Genomic DNA, 27,805 nt, shown 5'->3' with positions numbered 1-27,805 from the left:
CCACCATTTTCCCCTTCTTGCCGTGCACTTCCTCTATAAAAAGAAGTGTGTGTGGCAACCATATAGTTCAGTTTTTGCTTAATCATTCATCCCCATTTCAATACAACCTTCATCCAAACACATCCATTCATCTTCACATCCATTCCTCCATACAAACAAACCTTCAAACACTCACCAACACCTTGTGCCGTAGCAAAGGAAGGGAAGGAAAGTGTTTGGACGTGCTTGCTATCCAACTTGGATCGTTGGAGCGTTTAGGTGTTTTGTTTTTTTTTTTCAATGTCTAAATTTGTTTATCTTTGCCTTATGAGTATGAGGAACTAAACCCCCCTTAGCTAGGGGAGAATTCAAAACCATGTTCATGCTTGTAATATGATTTGATTACTTTCAGCTGTGATTCATAAGTTGTGAATTCAATTTACTTATCCATTTGAATTAAAACTGATTTGTGTGTGTTGGTTGAGAGTTCACGCTTAATTTTCATGCATAAATCTGATGCTAGGATATAAGGGAGTTTCACCTAATTGTTATGAACTTATATTCACAAGTAGTGAAGGTTGCTCGTCACAACTGTGTTAAGTAAATTCTTGGCATAAGTTTCATGCAATTCATAGTTACAAGTGTTTCCTCAATGCTTATGATTTTCATATAACTTAATGATTCTTGCTTGTATCTCTATTATGCAATTCATGTAGGGAACTTGTGGGGAATGCTTTGGGTTGTTGTATGCAATCATCCAATTCAATGAAATTAGGAAAATTTAAGGGTTAATTAGTGCATTTCACAGTTAATCTAGGGCGTTGAGAATTCGTAGTTTATTGAAAAGCAACTGGAAATCGTTTTGTTTGCAAGTGTATCATGTGTGGAGAAGAACCTCCTAGCTAGCCTTACATCCATTCAATTTACTCAAATTCATGCAGATTTCATTAGTTCTTTAATTTACTTGTTTTGTTTTCAAATTCGTCAAACCAAAACCCCCCTTGTTGAGTCATATTAGTTAGAAACTGGTTTAGTTTGTGTTTTTAAGTGTTTCGAACCAAGTTAAAACCAAAATTCGTCCAAAAGTGTGTTTAGAGTCCAAATCTGCCCAGTTTGTGTGTTTTAGGCAGATTTGAGCGTTTTTAGTTTGTTTTGAGTCTTTTGAGTTTTTTTGAGTTCTTTGAGTCTAGTTTAGTGTTTTTAACTTTGTTTATATGTTTTTAAGTCAGTTTAGAGGTTATTAGCAAGCCCTCCTAATCCCCAGTCCAGAACGATCCCTACTTACATTCTTTACTACAATTGATACAAGAGGGTTTAATTTGTGTGTTAAGTTAATTCGCATCACCCTCTGGCCGGATCGGTTGGAGATAGCCTAAATGTGAGATACTAGGCCCAGTGGTGAAATGTTAAGAGTTCGACCAAGTTTTAGGAGACACGGGACTATGCCAAGGTTAAGATTGGATTGTGACTTGGTCGAGTCCTAGATAAGATAAGACTATTGGAGGATTGAAATTCATGGCTATATGAGGGATGAATTTATTACGTATGAAGACTAGGTTCAGAGTCCTAGTTCCTTACGAAGAGGCCAAGACTCAATAAGGATAAAGTTTTAGCAAATGATGGATTTGTCAGGACAATACTAAGAGCATCCCAATGTTTACTGAGGAATCACAGTCTTGGTAGGATTCTATTATTCAGTAGGCTTGGCCATTAAGGAATCATCCCTATAAATATAAGAGGATTTGCAACGTAGAGATATCCTTCAACTTAACACACAAATCAATGCTCTACGCAAACCTTCTCACACTTTTAAGAAAAAATTCTAACCGCCCTACTTATTATTAACACAAGTACTTTCTGGTAAAACAGATTTAGTTTGACAGCCAATGGACAATTGCAACAATTTGGTTAAGCAGAGTTTTCCAGAGGTAATTAATGAAGGTGACAGTTTGGTTAAATAATACTCGAGTTGTACAATCAGTTTTGGTTTAAGAGTCTTGACAGTTTGGTTAAATAACAAGTTCTCCTTGTTATGTTCCTTCCTAGTGCAAAAATATTGTTAGTATGATGGCACAAGTAAGGGTGTCGAACCACAAGGATTGATTGGACCTCTATAAATTACTAACTTTGAAAGAACCCTAACTAAAGAATGAAAGTAACCAATTAAGAGTAGTTTTTGTGCTGTAAACTTAAATAACTTAAAATGCAAGAAGAATGTAGCAATGAATAATATAGTGATGTAGAAACAATGGAGATGAGGCCAGGGATTTGAATTCACCATTACAAAACCAATTCCATGTTTATAAAGTTATGCAGCATTCAACTACCAACATGTTTCCTGAATTCGTTTTACATATATATGATCAGCCATATGATGTGTGGTTTTGATCAAATTCTCCTAATCTGGAACCTAATTGGGATGTTCAACTTAGGTTCCTAATTAAGAGTCTTTAGCATGCAAGAAAACATTACATAACCAAAGCAAATACATGGCAAGATGTTTGCATAGCATTCTCTTCATTCATTCACATGTCTACCAAGATTAAGCATCATGTTTACTATAATCTTGATTAAATGATCTGTAGTTAACCCTAATGGTGATCAAACATTAAAATCAACAAACAAATTTCACATTAGATTTAGTGAATGAAACAGGAAGTAGATTGATAAACTAAATACTTTAACTTAAAAACATGGATCAATTTTGCAAGGCTACATCGAAATCCCTAGCTATGAACTTAGTTACACATCATGTTCACAAAAATTAAAACGAAAATATACAACATGAATGAAAATTAATTCAAGAGAGAGGAAACCCTTGAAGCAATTCTGATGTTGAACTTCTCCAAGAATAGCATGTCAGGATGAGTCTTTGGTGATGTTAGAGTGTATAGAATGGGTGGAGTTTTGGGTGTGGATGAAAAGAGAGAAAAATAGTGATTGTAGTTGTGAAATTCGCTCAAAATGAAAGGTCTGTGTAAAAGTGGCTGAAAGGCTAGGTTTTATGATGTTAAAGTGGCTGTTACAGATTGCCAATACATCCCAGTAATTGGGCATTTAATTCCCACATTTTTTTGTTGTTATTGGTCTTATAAAAAGCCATATTCATCACCATATTCAATTTCCACTTTTAATTCTTTGTCTACATCAGCATCTTTATTCAATTCTCCACTTTTAGCACCATTTTGCCTTATTTGTCCTCAACGGAGCTCCAAAATATGATTAGGTTGCACACTATCACAAAGGAGGGTAAAATGCAACTAGTTTAACTCAAAAATATCACAAAGCGACTAGGAATGGATGGTATAAATGTATGAAATATATTAGTTATCACTCCTATTTCAACTCATTATCTCTCTTAGGTCTCAATCGGCGAAAAGTCTTTGATTCTTTTGCCAAATAAGGTCATTTCTTTAGCCTTATAGGTGAAGTGAAATGAACATTGAAAATAGTAATGTCGTTAAAAAGAAAGTATCAATGGTAAAAACATTAGCAAACCAACTAGAATTGACCTTTCCGGTGCATAATCTGCACAAGAGCCTCCTACTTCCATCACCCTAGACAATGTTACACGTCGAGAGGTCAAAATAAATCTCGCCGATAAAAAATTAATGGCAACGGCTATTGCAATTAAGCCAGCCAATTACAGAGTGTCAAAAAAGATGGCCAAGGAAGAAGACAACGAAGATGCTGAGGTTATGTCCCCATATAATGTGTTACCAAAGTCCTTTATATGACATAAATTTGTCGAACACACTAAACAACTTGAGACTATTTTAAAACATGAGCTCGATCCACTTAGTCTCAAACAAGATACAGCGAACAATTACCATGAGAGAATTAAGTAGAACCATGAAGAGACAAACCTCTTATTGACATCATTATTCATCGAGATTTGGCAGACGAGATTAAATTCTATGCCGAACATGACCCCTAATAAGAAGAAAGCCAACTAGTGGAGACAAATCCTTACTGCATCAATAGTTTGAAGAAAACTTAAGTGGGACCAAAGTCAATTTGGAATCTCCCTATGGATTTGATGCCAACAAGTTGATGCGACTAGATTTGAAGAGAAATGAGATCCAATGATGGTTGATATGGATGAAATTCAGAGAACGATCGATTTGACTATGAAAATGGGGGGAGCGGTATTCCCAAAATTCATCCATCCTCATCCTATTGCCGTCAAGAAGTTTGAGTATCCTTGAAGTTTTAGAATCCCTACTTTAAGAGTATTCTCAAGTGAGTCGAGCCTTTCATCAATCGAACGCAATGATAGATTCACCGCTCAATGTTTAAATGCCAACCACGACTTTCACAAATTGCTACTTTTTAGTTTCTCCTTGACTTCGATTGCTTTCTCATGGTACATTATTGTACCGTCGAATTCGGTGCAAGAGTCAAAAATCGTATTAAGACTTGGTCTAGTCCTAGATAAGGTAAGACTAAGGGTAGGCAAACAGGCCCTGAACCCATGGGTCGGGGACGGGTCCAGTTAGTTTGGGGAGGATACAGTGCGGGTCCAAAAATTCTAAACACCATACGAGGCGGAAAGGGACGGTTTAAAAAATTTAAGGAAACGGGGCCCTTGGCCTGGACCATTTTGCAACGCATACACACTGTCTCTTTCTCAGTCTGAAACTCTCAATCTCTTTGTGATTAGTTTATGCAAGAGATGTTTGTAGACCTTTAATTTGATGTATTTGTTAATTTCATAGCAACAAGTCTTATAAAGAAGAAATGACATCAAGTCTTGATTAATGAGCAACCATGGCTATTCAATTGGGCTGAAAAATCAATTGGTTGAGCAGTTGACACCATAGGTTTGTGTTATTAAGGATAAATGCTTGAGTAGTTAATGATTGGCAGAAAAATCACATGATATTAAAAGGACAATTGAGAATTGGATGTAAATGAACTTACTAGGATCAAAACAACAGAAGATCACCATCTTTCACTGGGCAAACCTTAAACCAATATTCATAATCTCCAAATAAAATGCGTGTAGATAGAAGATTGAAATTATGATCATCATCACTTTGACATTCCCAGCATGCATCATGATCAACCTATCATTCCTTTAACCCTTACCCCATGCCCTTCCACCAAGATTGCTGGTGTGAGGACACCACGTCCATTATTATCGACGCCTGGGGTCGTCGCTACCTCGATTTCAGTTGTGGGAATCTCCGTCAGAAGATTGGCAAGAGGTCGCTAACGTGGTCAACGTCCTACACAGCCACACCAAGAAGACCCACCAGACGGGTGTCTAGTGCAAGAACCGAATCGACACAATCAAGAAAGGATCTTGATAAAATTGGGTAGATCGATACTAAACAAGTGTTTTTGTTGAAAATTCGTAGGATTTCACCTCTAACTAAAAAGAGATTAGTTCCTCATGTCTTTGAAAACATAAAACCAAATTAAAAGCAACATTGAAACAAATCTAAGGATAGAATACACCTAGAAACGCTTCAGCAATGGTAGATTTGACTCCAAGGGTCTCATCTCCTTCCTTCCTTGCAAATCTGTGCACAAGTATGTATTTTCTGATGTTTTGGCTCTTGTTTTGTGTGGTGGATGGTGTAGTGATCTGATGGTAGAGGGTGGTGATCTGAATGAAAGCTGCAGCACTTGTATTTATAGGGAGAAAAGGCACGGCCTAGGTAGCATTGGAGAATGATTGGCACTCCAAAACCCAAGTGGAATGGGTTAAAACAATCAGAAACCAAGGGGAATTAGGTTTGCAGGTTCTAGAGCTTCTAGAATAGGGGGAGGCGCCATATTTGTAGGGACTTCTAGAAAGAATGCTATGTGGCTGATTTCTAGAAGAATAAGGCCTAAAACATGCGGCACCAATGTAGGAATAGATAAGGCTTCTAGAAATCAGGTTTTTAGGTCCCCTTGCAGCTGGATTTAAGGCATGATAAGATTAGGATATGATAAGATAAGATAAGGTTCATTTGGATAAGATAAGGTTGGATAAGGTTTTGGATAAGATAAGGCAGTTTGGATAATGTTCCCTGTTTCTTGCTCTTTCCTTATCTTCTTTGTCTTGGATTTATTTTCTTCATCTTTTTAGCACATTCCTAGCCTCTTGAACTTCAAATTCATTCATCCATCTTGCTCCATTCATAAGCTATCCATTTGATGCCCAAAACTACTTCAAAATGCTCCAAATTGCACTTTCTTGCCAACTTTGTCAATTGGACCTACAAACACACGAAAATAGCTTAAAACACTCTAATAAACACAAACTAACTATGAAAATGCAAGAAAACAAGCTAACTAAGTTGCATAAATATGCTCCTATCAGATACAATCAAGAAGGGACTTTCATGCCATTAGGTTTGAGTCTTCAATCCTTTACGTGTTCCCATTCCACTTTGACAAAAAAAAGAAGCAATGCAGCAGTTAAAAGGACTTGTGGACCCTAGAAACCAGCCAATTTCAAAAGAGTCGGGTTTGGTCCGGTTCTATTTTTTAAAATCCTACAACTTACCCTGCCCCACCTTGTTTAATTTCCAAACATGTCTGGTCCAGTCCCTCCAATTTTGAGCCTGGATCTACCCTTGCCCACCCCTAGGTAAGACTATTCGAGGATTGATATTCATGGCTGGATAAAGGATGAATTAATCACGTATAAAGACTACATTTAGAGTCTTAGCTATTTACGAAGATACCAAGACTTGATAGGGATAAAGCTTCAGTAGATGAATTATTTGTTAGGATAATAGTAAAAGCAACCAGATGTTTGCAGAGGAATCATAGTCCTAGTAGGATTCTACTATTCAGCACCCTTTGTCACGCCCCAATCCCTACATACATCCAGGATTGACGCGCGACAGTAGACATAGAGGGATGCCAGGAAATACAAACTGAAATACTGAACTAAAAATAACAATAATCACATCTGTTTAAGGAAAAGTTTAGGGGTAACCTAATCACTCTAAGCTCTCTGAACTTTATCTGCTACCCCTAATGCTCCATGTATTTACTAAAACCTGCACAATCACCCCTACACCATGGGAATGGTGCATCGGACAAACAATAACTCGGACAAGCCGCGAAGTTCGTGTGAGTGACAATAATGCAACATATGCGATAATAATAAAAACCATCCATCAATCGTGATTTATATACATCAAACATAAAATCATATTTTATGAAATCATAATCAAGCCATCAAAAATCCCGAATGAGTCACACAGACATCCATCAGCCCGTTTGAAATCAAACACAATGTTATCAATCAATAACTCATACAATGCACCAAAATGTAAGGCTAGAGCGATACAGTTCGGCCGAAGCCTATATCTCTGAAGAATGGGATTTTGAACCACTCAATGAAATCCAACAACATCGGGTTCCGAACCACTCAACAGAACCAAAATACCAAACAGGATTTCAAACCACTCAACGAAATCTAAACCAGGATACGATTCTAGACCACTCAATGGAATCGCAGAGTATAAGGGATTATGGATCTCTCAACGAAATCCGAGTGGATACGATTCCAGAACACTCAATGGAATCATGGAGTACAATGGATATCGAACCAGTCAACAAAATCCAAGGCAGGATACGATTTTAAACCACTCAATAGAATCCAAACAGAGCAAGGAACCGAATCACTCAACGAAATCTCAGCGGAACCTAGTTCCGAATCACTCAACGGAACTAAGCAGAAGGCCAAGGAACATGTCAACAACTCGAAGAAACAAGACATGAATCAATTTACTCAATTTAGAAGGCTCAACGATTTGAAACAAAGCACAAGTGCTCAATTGAGAATGGCTCAATAAAACGAGGAATGAAATAAATGGTCGAGATGTGAAACAAACTTCGAAGCAACAAACCCCATGACAATCAGTTAACCACTACTAGCCCTCATATTTCACAAACAATTCAACATGCATTTCAATCATATTTCACAAATATTTCCAATCCATAAATCAAATCACATTTAATAAAAATAGATTGATGGTTAATATAAAAAAATAACAAATTTATAGAAAACATATTTATAAAACAAGTCATCCACAAAGGATACTAATATAGGAAATCAGGGTAATAACCATATCACATATATTAAAGTCACTCACCTGGAGCCCGCGCTACGACTCCTTAGCAAGAATATCGAGGTTTCAAGAATAATCGTCACCTAGAAAAAATACCAAAACACATCTCAGAGTTTTATCGATAGAACATGTAATTGTAGCTTGTACATGTCATTTAGGACATGCTAGATGAATTCAGGATCCATTGACCAAAAGTCAACTGTGGGTCAAAGGTTAAATGTCGGGTTTACAACCCTAGAAATTCAATATGGAAGATCCGTACATTGGATTGTGGAACCATAACTTCTTAAGTCCTCATTATGCTCATAGAACAACATATTAAAACTTCATCGCGATCCGACGGTTGGATCTCCGCTAATTACAAATTCAAGTGAAAGTCAATTAGCTGATCAACTATGAAACTATGTTAAAACATTAGAATTTCCCTAAACAGCTATCAAAAATGGATTCAGAGCATCGAATTACCCTAAGATAGGTCATGGGACAAAATCCGAAAAAAGTCAACAAAAGTCAACTGTCAATGCGGGGAATGTTCTAAAGAATATTCCCTCTTCTTCAACCTCTCCTCCCGCTGCCGGGAAACTCGCCAGATTCTGCAAATTTTCTAGATTTTTTGGGTAATCTTTAGAACTCCATATCTTACTCGTTTCTCAATCAAATTCGACCCATAATATACCAAAAAACGAAGTTAGAGAAGTGTAGAACAAGATTATACCTTCTTAGAGCCCAAATGGTGGCCAGAGGTGGCAGGAAAAATGGCCTGAAAGGGGACTATCCATTGGAAAACTAGTAACTCGCCGAAATTTCTGGTCAACCTTTAAACGTCCATAACTTTGTCAATACTCAACGAAATCGAGTGATTCAAAAATAAAAATCATACCTCAGAATGAGATGAACATATTGGTACCTTTCGTGATGGCTAACTCGTTGTGGTTTGGCCGGAAAATGGCCTGAAGGTCGCGGGTTCATCGGAAACTAGGCAAACTTTAAATCATTATAACTTTCTCATTTCTTCACCAAATTAAACGATCCAAACATGAAAATTAATCTACGTAACATGAGGAATTGATTTATACCTGTTTAGAGTTCAAATAATGACTTGAAATTATATGAACCACGCCTAGAAGTCTCGACCCAAAACATGTTCTTCGAACTCGTGTTTTGGGTTTGTTTTCAATGAAACAAAACTCAAAACTGAGTTTATGAGGGTGAGGATACACAGATTTGATGTTCAACAAGCCAAAATTTTGGTGGTGGTGGTTCACGGGAAGAAAGGGAGAGTCGAGAGAAAGTGAGAGAATTCTAGAGAGAGAACGGGAGAGAAAATGGAGGAGAGTGAGAGTTCCAGAAATTTTAGGTGCCCACGTGGCTGTCACATCCCAGCCCGGGCCCCCACCACATCCCGGGCTCGGCTCTACCGTAGCACAATATTATCCGCTTTTGGGATGTTACAATCCACCCCCCTTAGGGGCTCGACGTCCTCGTTGGCACACTTCCGGCCAGGGATTGGCTCTGATACCAAATTGACACACCCCGACCCAGGATGTCCATTAGGTGACTTCGACTTATGTGCTAGCATTGATTGATGAGATATGGGTGCAGTCGTACAGGTCACATTAGGTGATTCCGACTTGCGTGCTAATATAGATTATTGAGCACATGATTATTTATATTACTGATGAGTTGCTGTGTCGTGGTATATATATGAATTACTGTTGATATATTTTTGAATTCACATTGATACGTGATATGATTTTCTGGAAACTATACATGTGTTACATCGAGGGGTTATAACGTTGTAGAAGGCTTCTATTAAAAAATTTATTTCTAGGGCCACTCACTCTTGTTTTGTTTTCACCCTCCAGGTTTTATTAGCTGAGCTTTCTTATTGTCGAGGATTCGTGGCAAATCTTAGTATTGGAGATTTCTTTTGAGGGTATGATTCTTAATCCACTATACTGTACTTACTTATGTTCTAACGTCACGTGTGAAGTGGTTTCATTCCTGTTCACCAGCGCACTCTGGTTTTTAGGCACTCTTAGGTTTAAATTTATTCACATTTTTCCACATCATCATACTTTATGGCTTCGTCACATTCCAGGTGTCGGCTAGGACAGCTCGATTCGGTGTCCTAGAGGACATCCCGAGTCGGGGTGTGTCTTGGCACTCACCCAATGGTTAGACAAAAATATCACATGTCTAATTAATTATCAATTTATCAAAATATCTTCGATGTTCAAAACCTCATAAAATCTTCGTTATAATTCCGAATCACATTCCGTTTGTGCCCACGCATTTATATTTATAAGTACTATCCAAATATATAAAGATAAGTGAAAAAAAAAATATATAGGGATCAAATACGATAAAAGCGTCAAAACTACGAATAAGATTACTAAATACAGAATACGTAATTTTAAACAGTGAAATCCGAGAACGAGATTTCACACCCTTGGCCATCAAGGAATCATCGCTATAAATATAAGAGGATTTGGAATGTAGAGAAGATCTTCAACTCAACACACAAATCAACGCTTTTCGTGAATCTCACACTTAAGAAAAATGCTAACTTCCTTACTAATTGTCAGCACAAATACTGTTTGGTTAAACAAAGTTCCCCAGAAGCAACTAGCGAAGATGATAGTTTAGTTAAACAACACCAAACCTGTAAAACCAGTATTCGTTTAAAAGAATTCATAGTTTGGTTAAACAACAAGTTCTTCTATTTCGACTAATTATTTATCCTATATCTCAGTTGGCGAAGAGTTTTTGATCCTTTAAGTGCCAAGCCTTTCAACAAACATTCCTACAACACCATCAAACTCCATATTGCTTTTCCGAAGAAAAAAAAAATGAAAATAAGAATTTTTAGGTTGAAATGAAACTTCGAAAAATAAAAGATTTAAATTAGAACATTTTTCATATTTTTTTCGGTTAAGGACTAGTGAATGATGGAAAACTGTTATTAGATTTGCAACAACTTTGAAGCCTTCGAGCTTTCTTCAATGGGGAGAGAGATGGAGTGAGAGAAATGAGAAAAGTTTGGTGTCGGTGCATTGGTTTGGAAAAAATAATAAAATATTTACAAAAAGTTAACGGAAAGATTGCATTCATTTGCGAAAAAATGATAAATTTTTTAAGAGTGTTCGATATAGGCGTCTCAACTTTGAATTTCTTAGGCTAAACTTAAGCTTCATTTGAAAATTTGATTAAATATATTCGTAAAATTTTGGTGATCAATTCAGTTTTTTAGAAGTTTAGGTTTTCACAACTTCTTCACTGGGCATTTCGTTTGATTTCTATTTTTTGCTTTTCCTATTATCTCATATCTATGCATTTATTATTCATCTTATTATGGTGCTGCCAAATTTTATTTTATTATTTATTATAACTCTTATTTTCGTGAATTGAGTTAGAATATTTGTAAAAATAATTGTCAGGTGCATTTGATTATTTAAATGAAAATACCCCAAAGCATAATATAGGTACCTTTAATTTTTCTTACATTTGGTTTCGTGGTACATTTGGAATTTAAACATACCAAAAGAATGACCTGACAATGGGCACATTTGGTTTTATTATACATTTGGACTGGTATATTTGGTTTCACGGTACATATAAAATCTTAACGTATCAAAAATCGGTACTTTTGTTCTCAAATATACGATAAGTTTAAGTATAGTTTTTTTAAATAGGGCATGTTATACTAACTTCGCTGTGAAGTTATTGTAAAAAACAGCAAAATTTATGTTCATGTAATTACTAAATTGCCCATATTTTTTATTTTAGTTCAGTTTTGGTGAAGGAGTTGTGACTTTTTGCATTGAGACGTTTTTAATGGATAGTTCTCTTTCTTTTTTTAATTCTCATAATGAGAAATTAGTTAAATTAATTTTTTAATCTTATTTATTAAAAGAGTCATTTAATGGAGATTGATGAAATTAAATTCCTATATTATAAGCAGTTAGTCGCTAAGCTACCTTAAGCCTCTACATAAATGGATTTATATTAATGACATGGAAATTAAATAAATAGAAAATTATTGAGGTGATAATTGATTAAAGCACTTTAATCAACTCTTTAAAGGGAATAAATGTTTAATCTTAAACCAATAGAAAAATTGTAGGGCATATAACAATAAAACATGGCAGCAAACTCTTTCAATTGAGCCTTTAGTTTCTTACATGGTGTTGAATCATTTGAAGGTAAGGCCTTCTGTTGTCAAATATGACAACAAGTGTCAAATCCATTTAATAATTTCTAATAAATGTTATTTTGTATTACAAGTATTTGATTATTTATCTCAATAATTGAACTTCACAAGAGATTTAAAAAATTGTATAAAATGCTAATTGCTACATAGACCAACAAATATCATTTTGAAATTTTAAATTTGACATTTCCCTTAAAAATGCTCTAATTTTCTCAATTTTTTATTTTCGAGACCACTTTATTTGAAAGGTAAAATTTCAGTAACAGCCGTGATAAAAACCCTTTACGAAATAATACCGGACACTGAAAATATACAAGAAAAATAAAGCACAAGATCCATTGCCATTCACCTCTCTCTCCCCCTTACGTGCTCGCACACTCCTTCCCTAACCAGCAAAATCCCCAATTTCGTTCCCGCACCGAGAGATAATTAGGGCAAATACAGATCCCCAAGATTGGGAAATGGAAGAAAATCGCGTGCAATTGTTGCAATGCGGTTGCTGATTGATCGAATCCATTGAGGTCGGAAGCTGTACTGGAATTTGATCCGCTGATTGATGCTCTTCGGCCGAGCCCTGGTTCCAAGACACCGCCCATGGATTCGTTCTGGAGCCACAATGTGGCACCGGACTCATGGGATTTCCTCATCGCTGTCTACTTCGCTTTCGGATTTTTCGTTGCTCGCCTCTTCTTTGACAGATTCATCTTTCGCGTAAGATTTCGAGTTATTTGTTGCCATTTCAAGTAGCTTAAGCTTTAGGTTTCTGTTGAATTTTCTGGGAAAGTTGGTGGGGTTCTGTTTGGCTTCTAAGAAAATTGAGGAAAAAGAGAAAGAAAACGAAAATCTTGAATTGTATTATCACTTTATCTTGTCCTGCTTTGCTTTTTTGTCTTTTACTAGCATTTTCTTTTCTTTTTTTTGTTGAAGAATTGTTTTTTAAGTTTTAAACTGCTATCCTAGTTAGATTGGCGCTTTTGTTTATTGGACTTAATTGATGGCAAGTAAAGGCATTTAGGAGTGACTTTCAGTTTCTAAGCTACGCATTCGAAGAATCGAAGTCAGTCTTTTAATGGTTGAGAAAGAATCTTAACATAATGGTCTTTTAGTGGGTGAGCAGAGCAGATATGTTTTTTTATTTTTTATTATGGTGATCTGCTTGAATTGAGTTAGTGTAGTAATTTCAGTGATTTGGAAGCACAAAAAAACTGCCCTATTTGAGGATTATATAGTTAGTGGTCGTTTGTGGGGGAAATCTTGTTCTGATTTTCGAAGAATTTGAGGTTTAGAGGATTTATCAAATCCGTGATATTGGTTGTGAGGTTTATTATGAAATTGGTTTGATGATGGAATGTTCAAGGTTCTGATAGTGCAGGTTTCTGGTTAGGCATCTGGAAATGGTGATTTTCATAGCCCTTAAACTTGGTAGTAGCTTAACCTTGTCCTGATTTCAGGAAAAGTTGAGATTTGCGCTGAGTTGTTAGATTTGGTCCTTTGGAGTATAGGTTGACTAGTTACATATTAACTTGCTGATGGCTGGCCGTTCAAGGTTTTGTACTGCAAGTTTTGGTGTAGCATCTGAAGGGGGTGCTGGTGTTAGACCCTTAACTTGTAGATGTTTAAGGTGAAATAGATGATGCCCTTGGAATTGTTAACTGGTTTTCCAAGTGTTGGTAATATAGGCTGTTTACACACTGTTATATTGGCTTCATCCCAATGTTTGGTGCTTAAGTTCATTCTAGAGTCAAGACTGAGTTCTACAGCATATCCTAGGTGAACTAATGTTTTTGTGTTCTGCAGGGATATAAAACAATGTACTTTATTCTTGAGATATGAAAAAAATGATCTTCCTTTTATTTTGACATTTATTTTCACCATGGTAACGGAGCAACATACTCGTTGTAACTTCACGTGTGCCCCTCTAAACATTATCTTACCTTGAAGGCTTAAACTATAGCCGCCCACCCCCCACCACATCATCTGTAGCTAGAATGCAGCTTTACCACATTTATATGTTTTCACCAATTCACAAATGAATGCAAAAAAAGTGAGATTCAAATTGAAATATATGAACAAAGTGTCAGTCTCAGGCAAACAGTATGACACTACCTGGAACACGTGCTTAATTTGATTGTGAAATTAGCAACAGTGTTCGTGTAGAAAAAAAAAACATATATATAGTTCAAAAGTGTTGAGATCTTAGGTTAAACTATAACCATATCTTACCTTAAAACTATATCCCTCATACTACAATATTTATGTTTTTCCTTTCTGCTTTTCAGAAAATTTCTGTCTGGTTGTTGAGGAAGGGATCTGCTCCATTGAAGCTTGATATGGCCACGCTGGCAAAGATTGTAAAATGTTCGGAGTCAATGTGGAAGCTAACATACTATGCCACTGTTGAAGCATGCATTCTTAGCATAGGCTACCATGAGCCTTGGTTCAGAGATACAAAAGAGTACTTTAAAGGCTGGCCAAACCAAGAGCTGGGGTGAGTGATTCATACGGTTGGCTTAATAGTCCTAAAACTCTCACTACTGGTTAGATAACCATTGTTTTTTTTAAATTGCTGAAGATGGGTCAGTCATGTCTTTAATTTTGCATTATTGTTTGGAATGACTTGAATATGTAAAACTCGAGATCTATGTGAGTTGAGTTTTACAGATGTAGATGGCCAAAATTGTCTATTCTGACTCTATCATTTCTCATTTCAGGCTTCCCCTAAAGCTTTTCTATATGTGTCAGTTGGGATTCTACAGCTACAGCATTGCTGCCCTCCTTACATGGGAGACTCGAAGGAAGGATTTCTCAGTGATGATGTCTCACCATGTAATTACTGTTCTTCTAATTGGGATCTCATACATAACAAGGTATATTTCAGGTTTTCTGCAAGTACTAATGTCAGTACTGCAAAGAACAACTTTTTAGCTGTGTTTTTTTTTTTTTTTTTTTTTTTTTTTTGTGATGTGAAGGACCTCATGCAATTATTTTCTTTCGTGTTGTTGTCCACTTTCAGCTTTTTTCGGATTGGCTCAATCATTCTTGCCCTGCATGACGGAAGTGACGTATTTATGGAAAGTGCCAAGGTTTTCAAGTATTCTGAGAAGGAGCTCGCGGCAAGTGTGTTCTTTGGATTTTTTGCTGTTTCATGGGTCATACTGCGGTTAATATTCTTCCCCTTCTGGGTCATAAGCGCATCAAGGTCTGCTTTCTTGGTAAATCATTTATTAAACCGCATTTACATGTATGGTGGCTCCTCCAACTTATCTGTTCTTATGGTTGATATTTTCCAGCTATGATCTTCGTGACTGCTTGGATCTATCGAAGCCCTCCCCCAAAGCTCTGTATTATGCATTCAATACAATGTTACTTACCCTTTTTGTGTTCCACATATACTGGTGGGTTATGATTTGCTCAATGATAAGGAGACAGCTGAACAATAGAGGAAAAGTTGGAGAAGATATTAGATCAGGTAAACCATATAATCTGCTTGAAAGTTTAATTTTTACAACGTCGTATACGGCTTATGGAATTTATTTTGTGAAGCACATTATGATATTTTAGAAAGTATACTTTCTCTGCCTCTCTCTCTAATTAATCCAGTAATGGCTTGAAGCATTTAGTCAGTTTCTTCTGTTGGGTTTTTTCCAGCCCACGATAAGTTGTCCTAAGTCTATTGGGAATTAATAGTCTTAGAGGATTAAATTGTTTTCCCAATTGGAGTTGTTTTCCCAATTGAAGTTGTTTACCCAATTGGGGTTAGTTTCTCAATTGGAGTAGGATTCATAGCTAGATTCCAATTAGGATTAATAATCCTTATTGAAGAAGACCTTTATTATGTCTATATAAAGGGGCTATTGTACTAGTTTTTGATAAGGGGGCAAAGTGTGTGCGAGAGAAAAGAAAAGAGATAGTGTATTTCTTGTTCTTTCAGGTTTTTCGTCAAGTCCTAGTTCTAGAGATTTGGCAAGATTATTGGTTGTACTCATTATTAATATAGTGAAAGTTTGTTGTTGTTGTCCCGTGGATGTAGGCACATATTGCCCAACCACTTAAATGTTATTTATCTTGGTTATTTGTTTTTCGATTTCCGGAGTTTGTTCTTGTTTTTCCCATTCTTAAACGCGATATTCTCATCTTCCATAAAAGTCACTTTGATAATAAGTGTGTGGCTTGATATTTAATAACACCACTTAGAATAAAAAGTCCACATGTTACTAGTCTTTTTTGAACATGGTAAATTTGGGGCGTACATTACCTATATTATAATTCAATGGCTGCTTAGAGTTTATTTTAGTTGTTACTACATGGGTTGTTTAAGGAAATTTGATCAGGGTCCAGGGAACTGATCCAGGGTTGGTGACTAAGCCTACATCATATTGAATTAAAATATTCATGAGTGCTACTAGTCCTAGTAATTTAATTTTCACTTCATCTATAGTAGTTTGGTATGGCTTGTCCCAAACGACCTGGTGGTTCTCGGCTCATGCTGCAAATAGCTTGTCGACAAATGGGGATATGGCTAGGCAATGCTACTTTTGCCAACTTTTCTTTCCTGACCTAATGTAAAACAATATAGTTGATCGCATTAGAAAAGGAACACGATATTAAAGAACCCAATGTGAGCATGCATGTAAAAAACTGTGAACTTGGGTTCTGTCATTGTCCTATGGCTGATACGTTTTGCTCTCCTCAGAGTCCCAGACCAAGTATTGGTGAAAGCTCTTCTCATAATCTAAGCTAAGGATTTTGGTTTGATGGCCACATTTCAAATTCTGTTGCTGTATTGTGAGAATATTCATTGTACTTGGAATAACCGTTTTGTGTTCTTTAAACCAACTGTATATTGTTAGGTTTTTTGGCTCGTCAAAGTGTCCTAGTTGGTTTAGGATTGTTTTTGGGAAAATTAGAGGTATACCGATTCTTGTCCTAGAGGGTTTAGGAAAGAATTTCAGTTTTCCTTATTCAATTTAGGTTTGGATTTCTAGAAGTCTATTTGGATTTGGATAAGTGTATTTTCCTAATCTACTTAGAATAGGAATTCAATTAGCCTTGGGACATGTAAGTTGAACCTATGCCTATAAATAGGTTGCGGCAAGGCATAAATCTGTGAGAGAGAAGACTCTGACAGCCAAGAGGAGAGAGAGAGATTAGTTCTAGTGTTTTGTAAAAGTTCTGTAATTCGTTATTATTAATCAAGGGACTAGTGATTTCTCTACCTAATGTAGAGAAATCACAACTGGACATAGGCAAAAGTTCTGCTGAACCAGTATAAGTCTTGTGTTTTCTAAGTTTTCTATATTTGCTAGTTTAGTCTATTGCCGTTGGTTAATTAAAAAACAAGGTCTAGTGTGCAGTTTTTGAATAATTGGTATCAATAGCTAGGTTCAAAGTGTTCTACGATGTCAAAAGGGAAGATGAATGCGAATCTAGGACCTGCGTTAAAGCCCTTTGACGACAAGGATGACTTCACGGACTAGCAAAGGATGATGAAGAACGTACTGATATAGCAGGATTTGGATGATGCACTCGATGGTAAGAAGCCGACAAACATGACAAAAGCAGCATGGACTAAGGTTCTCAAGAAGGCCAAGAGTTCCGTCGAGATCCATCTCACAAGATCAGTTCGGTCACACATCACCGAAAAAATGACTGCCCAGGAAGAATGGTTAAAGTTGGAGAATGTTTATATGGGCAAAACCATGTCCAATAAACTTTTTCTAAAGGATGAACTATTCGGGCTTCATCTAGAAGATGGTGATATTGAAGATCACGTATGCAGGTTCTAGAATTGCATAGCTAATCTTCAAAAGGTCGAAGAAACTTACAAAGATGATGATATGACTACAGAGGCAAAGTATATTGCATTGGCCGAAGCTGGCAAGGAAGCAATTTGGCTGAAAGGAAGCAATTTGGCTTAGTGGCTTGGTAAGTCAAATGGGAATCACTTAAGATTGTGTGAAGCTGAAGTGTGATAGTCGAAGTGCCATTCACTTGGCAAAGAATCATGTTTTTTCTGGAAGATCAAAGCACGTTGAAGCAAGGTATCACAAAATCAGAGATGGGGTGGAGTCTAAGGAGATTTGGATTGAAAAGATTCATACGGATGACAATGCCGCAGATTTCCTTACAAAGATAATGCCAGCCAAGAAGTTCAAGCAATGAGATTTGGATTGAAAAGATTCATACGGATGACAATGCTGCAGATTTCCTTACAAAGATAATGCTGGCCAAGAAGTTCAAGCATTGCTTGAACTTGATCAATCTCGTTGATTGATTAAAATGTAGCACCTCCTCACTTGAGGTGCAATCAAGCAAGAGAAGATTGCCAAGGTGAAGACTCTTGAAGATTTCCAGAGCTGCTTCAAGAAGGTTCAAAGATACTCTGGGGTGCAACGATCAAGACTTGGTTTGACTCACCAAGGTGGAGATTGTTAGGTTTTTTGGCTCATCAAAGTGTCCTAGTTGGTTTATGATAGTTTTAGGGAAAATTAGAGGTATACCGATTCTTGTCCTAGAGGGTTTAAGAAAGAATTTCAGTTTTCATTATTCAATTTAGGTTTGGATTTCTAGAAGTCTATTTGGATTTGGATAAATGTATTTTCCTAATCCACTTAGAATAGGAATTCAATTAGCCTTTGGGACATGTAAGCCGAACCTATGCCTATAAATAGGTTACGGCAAGGTATAAATCTATGAGAGAAAACTGTGACAGTCGAGACAACAGAGAGGAGATTAGTTCTAGGGTTTTGCAAAAGTTCTGTAATTCTCTATTATTAATCAAAGGAGTGGTGGAGAAATCACAACTGGACGTAGGCAAAAGTTCAGCCGAACCAGTATAAGTCTTGGTGTTTCTAAGTTTTCTATTTTTGCTAGTTTAGTCCATAGCCATTGGTTACATTAAAGATAGTGTGCGGTTTTTCAATATATAGTACATCTACATTAATGCATGATGCAACACATTTTAGAAGTGAAAAGTGATGTCTCTTTAGTGATTGGATTTGTCTCCCTTTTTCTAAAGATTGTTTTTCTGCATGTTTACAGATTCAGAGGACGATGATTAGGTGGAAGATTTTCCCAAGTTCTTTTTTTTTTAGTATGATGAGGAGACTGCTTTTGACATGGTTTATCGCTGCACTCTAAAATGGTCATTATCTGTAGGAAGGGCTTTGATAATTTCTTCCATTTACAAATTTTCTATGATGATTCTAATGTGTAGTTGTATGGAGGTAGGAACATGGAGCATGTCTCATGATATATTTGTTTGCCTTTCCCGGTGGAGTGTTTGTTTTGTTAACCTTTCCGGTGTATAAATAGAAGGCAATTCTTGTATAATTCTTCTCTGGATAATCACTTGTTTCGACTTGGCCTTTGTATCGAGAAATGAAAGGTATTCACAATATAGAAAAGAGAAAATTTCTATGGTATGCTATGTGATTTGATTCAAGACCTCCCTCCTGTGTAGTAGTGCTTCGAACTCTTATTTCTCTCTTCTTTTTTTCTCCATCTGTAATGGAAAAACAAGAATAGAAACATTTCCAAGGGGACCCTTTGCTATGCCATCTTCAGTTTATGTTGCGTAATTTGTTTGTTTTCCCATAAAGATTAAAGATTGTTGTGATGTCCCAATTCCACATGCCTGCTTTTTATGCACAATTCAACTTCTTGCATTTTCCACTACATTTTGATTGATAATAAAACCTTCACTTTGGGGAGGCTCTCACATTCAAAAAATTCGCCAATATGTCAATTAGATTGTGTCATTTGATCCGCCTCTGGACAGACAAAAATACAACTGAAATGTTCTGTCTCCAAGTACTTTTAGGTCCAGTTTGGTGTTTTTTTTTAAACCAAAAACTGTTTCACTTTAAAGTTGAGCAGTAAAAAGTGTTTGGTGCTTATTTTAAAGGAAACTTTAACGAAAAGCACCTAGTATTGTTTACTTTAACAAAAAACCACATTTTTGAACTAAAAAATCAATAATGGTACTATTCACTTTACCCTTTATTTTGTCTTTATCGTTAAAACTCAGAGTTTTCAAGTTTTTTTCATTAGTTTTCCTCATTTTAAAAGCAATGACCTCCACACATTAGCTTTTAAAAGCAACCTGTAGTTTGCTTTTAAAAGCTGCTTTAATAAAAAAGGGAGTTGAGCCTTTAGACCATCTCCAACCCTGGGCTAAAAGCCAAATTACCCCCCAAATTACCCCCCAAACACTCTCCAACCCATGCTAAAATTTTAGGCTAAATGCCAAATGCTATTTCTGGGCCAAATACCCCCCAGCTTTCCCCCCGGGCTAAATGCGAAATGTTTATCGAAATTTAAATTTTTTTAGATTAAAATGTTCATAAAATTAATTTACAATAATCTACATATTTATTTTTTAAAAAAAAAAATTGATTTAAGAAAAAAATTTAGGCTAATTTCATTCTTTAATAATTCCGGGCTAAAATTTTAGGGTAGAAGGGTTGGAGCAGAAAAGATGTTTCTGGGCTAAAAGCTAAATTTTCCGGGCTAAAAAATTTGGCTTTTAGCCCAAAGGTTGCAGATGGTCTTAGAATATTTTTAATTCATGTAATAAGCTTATTAATTTTAAACAATGACATTATTTATCCTTCTAGACACAACTTTTGCATTGCTTTTTATACTCGTACCAGCTTTAAAAATACAATTTATCAAACGCTTAACTACTTTATTTTGCAACTAATTATTTCTAAAAGCATAGCAAAAGCAATTTATTGAAAAAGCACAACAATCCCAAATTGGTCCTTAAAAGGCTTAAAGCAATTTTTGGAAACAACAAATTGTTTCGGCAAGGTTTGCTGGTAGCACTTCGAATTGCTTCTTAAAACTTTCAATCCGCTTCTAATTAATAAATGCATTTATAAGTATAAGTGATCATTCATGAAATACAAAGTGTATGTGAGCATAAGTGTTTTTTAGAGATTCGCTCTCAAATAGGCTGTTATTAGGTTTTGAGAGAGAGGTGGATCAAATTCTGTCTATCGACTTAACTGGTGCGGAGGTGTTAAAAATAGCAGACGCACGCAACCACCGAAAACAAAACTGACGCTAATGCAAATATAATGCTTGAGCTTGGCTTCCAATGTATTGACTGTTGATGATGGAGTGGGATATGAGTAACGTTTTTACACCTCCAACCAATCCAATCCAATCCAATCCAATCCATCTGAAGTGTTACAGTCAGATAATTCCCTTGCTTACGGAAGTGATGGAAAACCCGAGTACAATCAGGGTGCCAATGGGCAAGCGCTTGTGGGATGTGTAGAGGGTGATGGAGAAGATGTTTAAACAGTTAGATACTTCATGCTGCAGTACAAGAGGAAGTATGGTGGATGAAGAACTCGAATGGAGGGGCACCGGGAATGATTGGCTTGTCACCAGGAAAGTGTGACTTTTTGTAGACAATCATGATACAGATTCCACACAGAACTTGTGGCCATTTCCATCAAGGTAAAGTCATGCAGGGATATGCATACGTTCTTACTCATCCGGGAATCCCCTCAATTGTAAGTTTCTAAATTTGATTTACCCTCTCTCAAGTAAGAAAGTTGACAGCTTGGTAAGCGCTTTGCTTGTGCTCGTTTAGCAGATATAAAATATGAGATTTAGGAGGCTATGGAGTTCGGATTCTTGTAGTTATTAGAGCACAAAGCTGTTTGAACAGAAAAAGTTAACTTTCTTAGGATTTGGGTCATATGTTGCCCTACTGAACTTGTCTTTAACTGATTACTTTAGCTACATTAGGTATTAAAATTGGTTTATCTGATTGTCCTCGTGACAGTTTTACGCCCACTTCTTCGATTGGGGCATGAAAGAGGAGATCAGTAAACTCGTTGCAATCAGGTTAAGGAACCGGATCAGACGTGACAGTGTCCTGCGTATTCTAGCTTCTGCTGCAGATCTTATGTAGCTTCCATCTATGAGAAAATCATAGCTAAGATTGGTCCAAGGTATGATGTTGGGAACCTACCAAATTGCAACTTTTGGAAATGACTACTGCGTGTGGGAGAAAAAGCATGAGCCCTTGTTGGAATGAAAACTAACTACAACTTCTGTATTACAGGTGTATTATATGCTTATTATTGAGGAAAAACAAATAGTAGTCCTCAACCGAAAAAGAAAATTCGATTCATTAATGCCCCAATGAGGTTAGTACAAGAATATTAATTCAATTTACGTGTAGAATTTCTCTGGAAGCAACCATTTGGCCAAGTCAGGTTAGTGTTAATGTTGTCTGGTTTGATTCAAGAGCATGTTAAGAATTCTTATCGATCGAGAATATTACACACCTAAATTTTTTAACTAAACTGGTTCAATTGATGGTGTGTGAACATGCATTGTCCCTTCTTAATTGTTAAAAGAAAAATGGGGTTCAGAGTAGACCCGAATCTGAATCAGTGCTACTGCTTTACTTGACAAACAAACTTTAGTAACGCTAGCGACACTGCTAAAGCTTTCACAGACGAGCAATTATTTTCTCTACCCAATTCAACCGTTAAGCATTCATGGTTGGAATTTGATGTGCAAAAGTAGTAGACGCAGCGAACTGCACTTTAATTTCAAAGAACAGAACAGAAAACTTATCTAATGGTTCAAGACCCCTGTCGAAGTGGGAATGGAACCCCAGTCATTAGTTTATCGGCAAAGTAGCGGTCAGAGTTTCAGTTAAACAAAACAGTCAGGATTTCACTTACCAAAACAGTCAAGTTTTTCATGTCTTTTGGCAAAGTATCAGTCAGGGTTTCACTTGCCAAAACAGTCAGGATTTTGGAACCAAGTCAACTCTTCTCCTAAGATTGATCATAAATTCATAATCTCCTTATGATAAAGAGATTTATTTTGCAAGTTCGTTATTACGGGTAGTTCCTACAAAGGATCGGACTAATGACATACAATACTTGAATTGCTACAGAGTTGGTTCTCATCCTTCAGAGACTATGAGTGTAATAGGAGCATCCGTCGACAAAAGGATCACCCTAAGATAATCACCTCATGGCTATTGAGAACGAATCAAATCAGATGGTTCTATTTCTCAATCTTTCTTACTTGCTCATACGGAACCAAGGTCGAAAAGATTGAGAGTCATTCACAACTATTGATGAAGGATTCCTCGAAAAGCTAACGTTTAGTAATCCTTTTTAGAAATCAAACGAATTCAGTCTTATACATACGCGAGGAAGGTAATCAAAAAAGAAAGAAGATGAGTCTTGTTTATATATATTGAAATAAAACATTCACAAAACAATTCAAGGCTTCAAGCTCATAGGAGACATGAACGCTGGGTCCGTTTCCCTCATCTATTTCCTTCTCTCCATCACTCTCACATCCAAATTCACTGCTTCTCAGATTCCATTTCAGGTATTTATAACCTCTCTCCGTCACTCTCCCTCCCTCCCTCAGAGACTAACGTGTTTTCGGGTGGATGGTGATCAGAGGTTCAATTGGGAATCAAGCAAGAAAGGAGGATGGTACAACATTTTAAAGCAGTCTGTACAAGACCTAGCTAGTTCTGGAATCACAAATGCTTGTCTTCCTCCACCCTCTCATGCTATTTCAGATGATGGTATGTATCTGTCCTAACTCTCTTTCGAACCTTGTCATTAGTCCAGACCAGATTTTGTTTTAAGTTTTTGTGTTATATGACAATTCTTGTACTGAGGCTTCACCTCATATCTTTCCTTTCTACGGATACATGCCAGGAAGGCTCTATGATCTCAATACAAAATATATAAACAAAGATGAATTGGAAGTCACTGGTAAGCACATATGGAATACAGTCTGTGGCAGATATAGTTATAGACCACAGAACTGCAGAGAAGCAAGACGAGAGAGGAATATGGTGCATCTTCAAAGGAGGAATTGACGATAATCGTCTTGATTGGGGCCCATCTCTTATTTGCAGCAATGACACGGCTTATTCTGATGGCAAGGGGAACTCTGACACTGGAGAGGACTTTGGCGCCGCTCCTGACATTGACCACAAAAACACTAGGGTCCAGAAAGAGCTCTCGAATTGGATGAATTGGTTAAAGACTGATATCGGATTGAGTGGTGGGAGATTTTATATTGTCAAGGGATATGCTCCTGAATTTACCAAGTTGTATGCGACAAACACAAGTCCAAATTTCACATTAGGGGAACTTTGGAATTCCCTTTCTTATGGAAGTGATGGAAATCCGAACCCTGATCAGGATGCACATCGTGGAGCGTTAGTGGGATGGGTGGAGAGTGCTGGAGGAGATGTCACAGCATTTGATTTCACAACTAAAGGGATACTTTAGGCTGCAGTCCAAGGGGAGCTTTGGCGGCTGAAGGACTCCAATGGCGGTGCTTCGGGGATGATTGGCGTGAAGCCAGGAAATAGTGTAACTTTCATCGACAATCATTATACAGGTTCTCCACAACATGTGGCCGTTTCCATCTGGTAAGGCCATTCAAGGATATGCCTACATTCTCACCCATCCAAGAATCTCATCAATTGTAAGCTCTTTTTCATCTAGCTTTGAGTAACGCTAGGCAAACCAAATTCACACCATTGTTGACACATTCACTAATAAAACTCGGTCCACATGAAGTGATAAGGTCCACCTGTATTAGAGTTTGTCAACAATGGTGTTAGTTTTACGTTTTCACAAGCTAGAAATTTGCCATCTTTCCTTACGATGAACTACCTTTCCAATCTATATAAATATAAAAAAAAAAATGTGAGACTTGTGGCAGAGAAAGAACTGATTGATTAGCATTTGAGTTATTTCTATTCCCTTATTTATAATTGATCTTACGGTACATGCTTAAATTTGTTATCTGATTATTTTTGTAACAGTTTTACGACCACTTCTTTGACTGGGGCTTGAAAGTCGATCTCTAAACTCACTGCAATCAGATAGAGAAATGGGATCAAACCCGGCATTGCCTTGCGCATTCTAGCAGCTGATGCAGATGTCTATGTAACTGCCATAGATGAGAAAATCATCGTCAAGATTGGTCCGAAGAGCGACGTAGGCCAACTTATACCTTCAAACTTCCGCATTTCGACTTCTGGATGTTAACCATAGTGGAGCACTCAATAATATAAAAAACAGAGAGAAGGGTATCAAAAGAAAAGAGAGAAAGCTTGAGAGAGAAGATACTAAAATCTTTGATCATTTTCTGTCAAAATGAATCTTTCCACAATCTTACACTTATATCTTCTCTGATCTTATTACAATAACCTTATCCTTATTACAAGATTATCCATTACAGCTAAGCCTAACAACCTTTATAACTGCCTAGTGTAATCTATCTCCTCAATGACTGATGAGTGGCACAATCCTCATTATTCATTCTTCATACTCTAACATCCCACCTCAAACTCATGTTTGGATGATCCAAGCATAAGATTGGAGCAGTGAGTGTTGAAAAGAGGAGAGCTAAGTCCTTTGTTAAGTATATCAGCAAACTGTTCAGAAGAGGATACAAATTGAACCAAAAGCTTCTTTGCAGCAACCCTCTCTCGGACAAAGTGTACATCCACTCAATATGTTTAGTTCGCTGATGTTGAACTGGATTGAAGGATAAGGCATGGCAAACATATTATCATAGAACAATACTAGAGTATACTGAAGTTTGATCCACAGAAAATGGAGTAATTGCTAAATTCAATCCAACTATGCAACTGTGGAAGAGAGTGCCCTGTATTCAGCCTCAGTAGAGGACCTGGATACATTTTGTTGTTTCTTGGATGACCAGGATATAGGGTTATTACCCAGAAACACAACCAATCATGTTGTAGACCACTTGTCATTTGGGTCACCTGCATAGTCAGCATCTCCTTTGGTATAGGTAATCCCATTAGACAAAGAACCCTTGAGATATCTTAAAATGCGCTTAACTGCTGTAAAATGAGACACCATAAGAACCTGCATAAATTAGCAAACCTAATGAACAGAAAATGCAATATCCAGCCTTGTAAACACAAGGTACTGCAATGCCCCAACGATGCTTCTATACAAAGTAGGATTGGTGCATGGTTGACCATCATCTTTGAGTAGTCTACTATAAGGAAGACAAGGAGTTGCAGCAGCTTTAGAGTCTAACATTTCTATTTTCTTCAACATACCTTGTATATACTTTTCTTGAGATAAGAATAAGCCATCCTTGGCTTTGGTAATCTAAATTCCCAAGAAAAATAATGCAAGAATCCAAGATCCTTAATATCAAACTCCTTTCACAAATCAGAAATAACTTGTTGTACAACATCAGTGACGCTACTAGTTATTATAATATCATCAACATACAAAAGCAATATCACAATTGAGCTACCAACATGCTTCACAAATAGAGAAGTATCAGAATAGGTATTACTAGAACCCAATTGAGGCAGAAACTGAGTAATCAATTATTCCAAGCTTGTGGAGCTTGTTTTAATCCATAGTGGGATTTGTGTAACTTGCAAACCAATGAAGGGTACCTAACATCTTCAAAACCAGGTGGTTGAGACATATACACCTCCTCTTGTAGTATGCCATGCAGAAAAACATTCTTAACATCTAGCTGCCTTAATTCCTAACTAAACTTAGATGCCAATGCAAGAACCAACCTTGCAGGTGTTGTTTTTACTACAGGACTGAATGTCTCTCCATAGTCAAGTCATTGTTCTTAACTAAAGCCCTTTGCCACTAAACGAGCCTTGTGCCTTACTATTGTCCCATCAACATTTCTTTTAACCTTAAACACCCATTTACAACCCACCAAATTCTTCTGATAAGGAAGAATAACTAAGCTCCAAGTGTTTTGCGAATGCAATGCCTCAATTTCCTCTTTCATAGCATCAAACCACATTGGAACCTTCAAAGCAGTTTTATAAGTTGCAGGTTCTGTATGTGTAAGAACAAAAATTGATGCACTGTGTATTGAGGCAATAAAAGCTTTCTTCTTAAAAATGCCACTTTTAGACCAAGTTTGCATAAGATGAAGATTCATAGGTGGTATACTCATAACCACTTGCAAACTATCAGTACGAAACTCAGGTGCCACCGCTGCAGGAGAATCTTGTGCAATAATGGACTGAGATGTAGGTATATTTGGTGGTGGAGATGGTGGTAGAGGTATAGTTGGTGGTGGAGATGGTTCAATAGGGGACACCAAAATATTCTAAAGGTTAGGGAACAAAGAAGGGGAAATGGCTAGGACATTTGATGTGGGTGAATGTTGTGGTTTTGCAGTAAAAGATACATGAGGAAAATCTAACTCATCGAATATGACATGTCTTAAGATATAGGTTTTCTTATGACTTAGCTCATAACATATATAACCTTTATAACAACTCGCATAACCCAAGAATATACACTTAAAAGTCTTAGGTTGCAATTTGGTGGTGTTATAAGGTTTTAAAAAGGATAACGTGAACAACCAAATACTATAAGATGCTGGATCTCAGGTATGGCAGAATGAAGACTTTCAAAAGGTGAATTATGATTGATAACAGAAGATGGCATTCTATTTATAAGGTAGATGGTTGTTTGACAACCAT

At 36.8% G+C, this 27,805-nt stretch overlaps 1 protein-coding gene, 1 long non-coding RNA gene and 1 pseudogene across 2 annotated transcripts; all 3 read left to right on the top strand.

Moving 5' to 3' along the window:
• The first annotated feature begins 12,571 nt into the window (after nucleotides 1–12,571).
• Nucleotides 12,572–19,697, top strand: LOC126584690 (ceramide synthase LOH2-like). The gene is made up of 6 exons (XM_050249020.1): nucleotides 12,572–12,984; nucleotides 14,553–14,761; nucleotides 14,985–15,140; nucleotides 15,287–15,472; nucleotides 15,564–15,742; nucleotides 19,315–19,697. The coding sequence occupies exons 1-6, from the start codon at nucleotides 12,868–12,870 to the stop codon at nucleotides 19,332–19,334; spliced, it is 867 nt and encodes a 288-aa protein (XP_050104977.1). The 5' UTR covers nucleotides 12,572–12,867; the 3' UTR covers nucleotides 19,335–19,697.
• Nucleotides 15,751–19,112, top strand: LOC126584691 (uncharacterized). The gene is made up of 2 exons (XR_007610081.1): nucleotides 15,751–17,244; nucleotides 18,830–19,112. It is a non-coding gene; the product is annotated as an uncharacterized LOC126584691 (long non-coding RNA).
• A 1,917-nt stretch (nucleotides 19,698–21,614) lies between the features above and the next one.
• LOC126584689 (alpha-amylase-like) lies at nucleotides 21,615–25,540 on the top strand (annotated as a pseudogene).
• Nucleotides 25,541–27,805: the final 2,265 nt, after the last annotated feature.

Source organism: Malus sylvestris, chromosome 10, assembly GCF_916048215.2.
Source record: "Malus sylvestris chromosome 10, drMalSylv7.2, whole genome shotgun sequence".
Taxonomy (NCBI): domain Eukaryota; kingdom Viridiplantae; phylum Streptophyta; class Magnoliopsida; order Rosales; family Rosaceae; genus Malus; species Malus sylvestris.
Note: the sequence above shows the minus strand (reverse complement) of the source record. Positions and strands in the feature narration are given on the sequence as shown.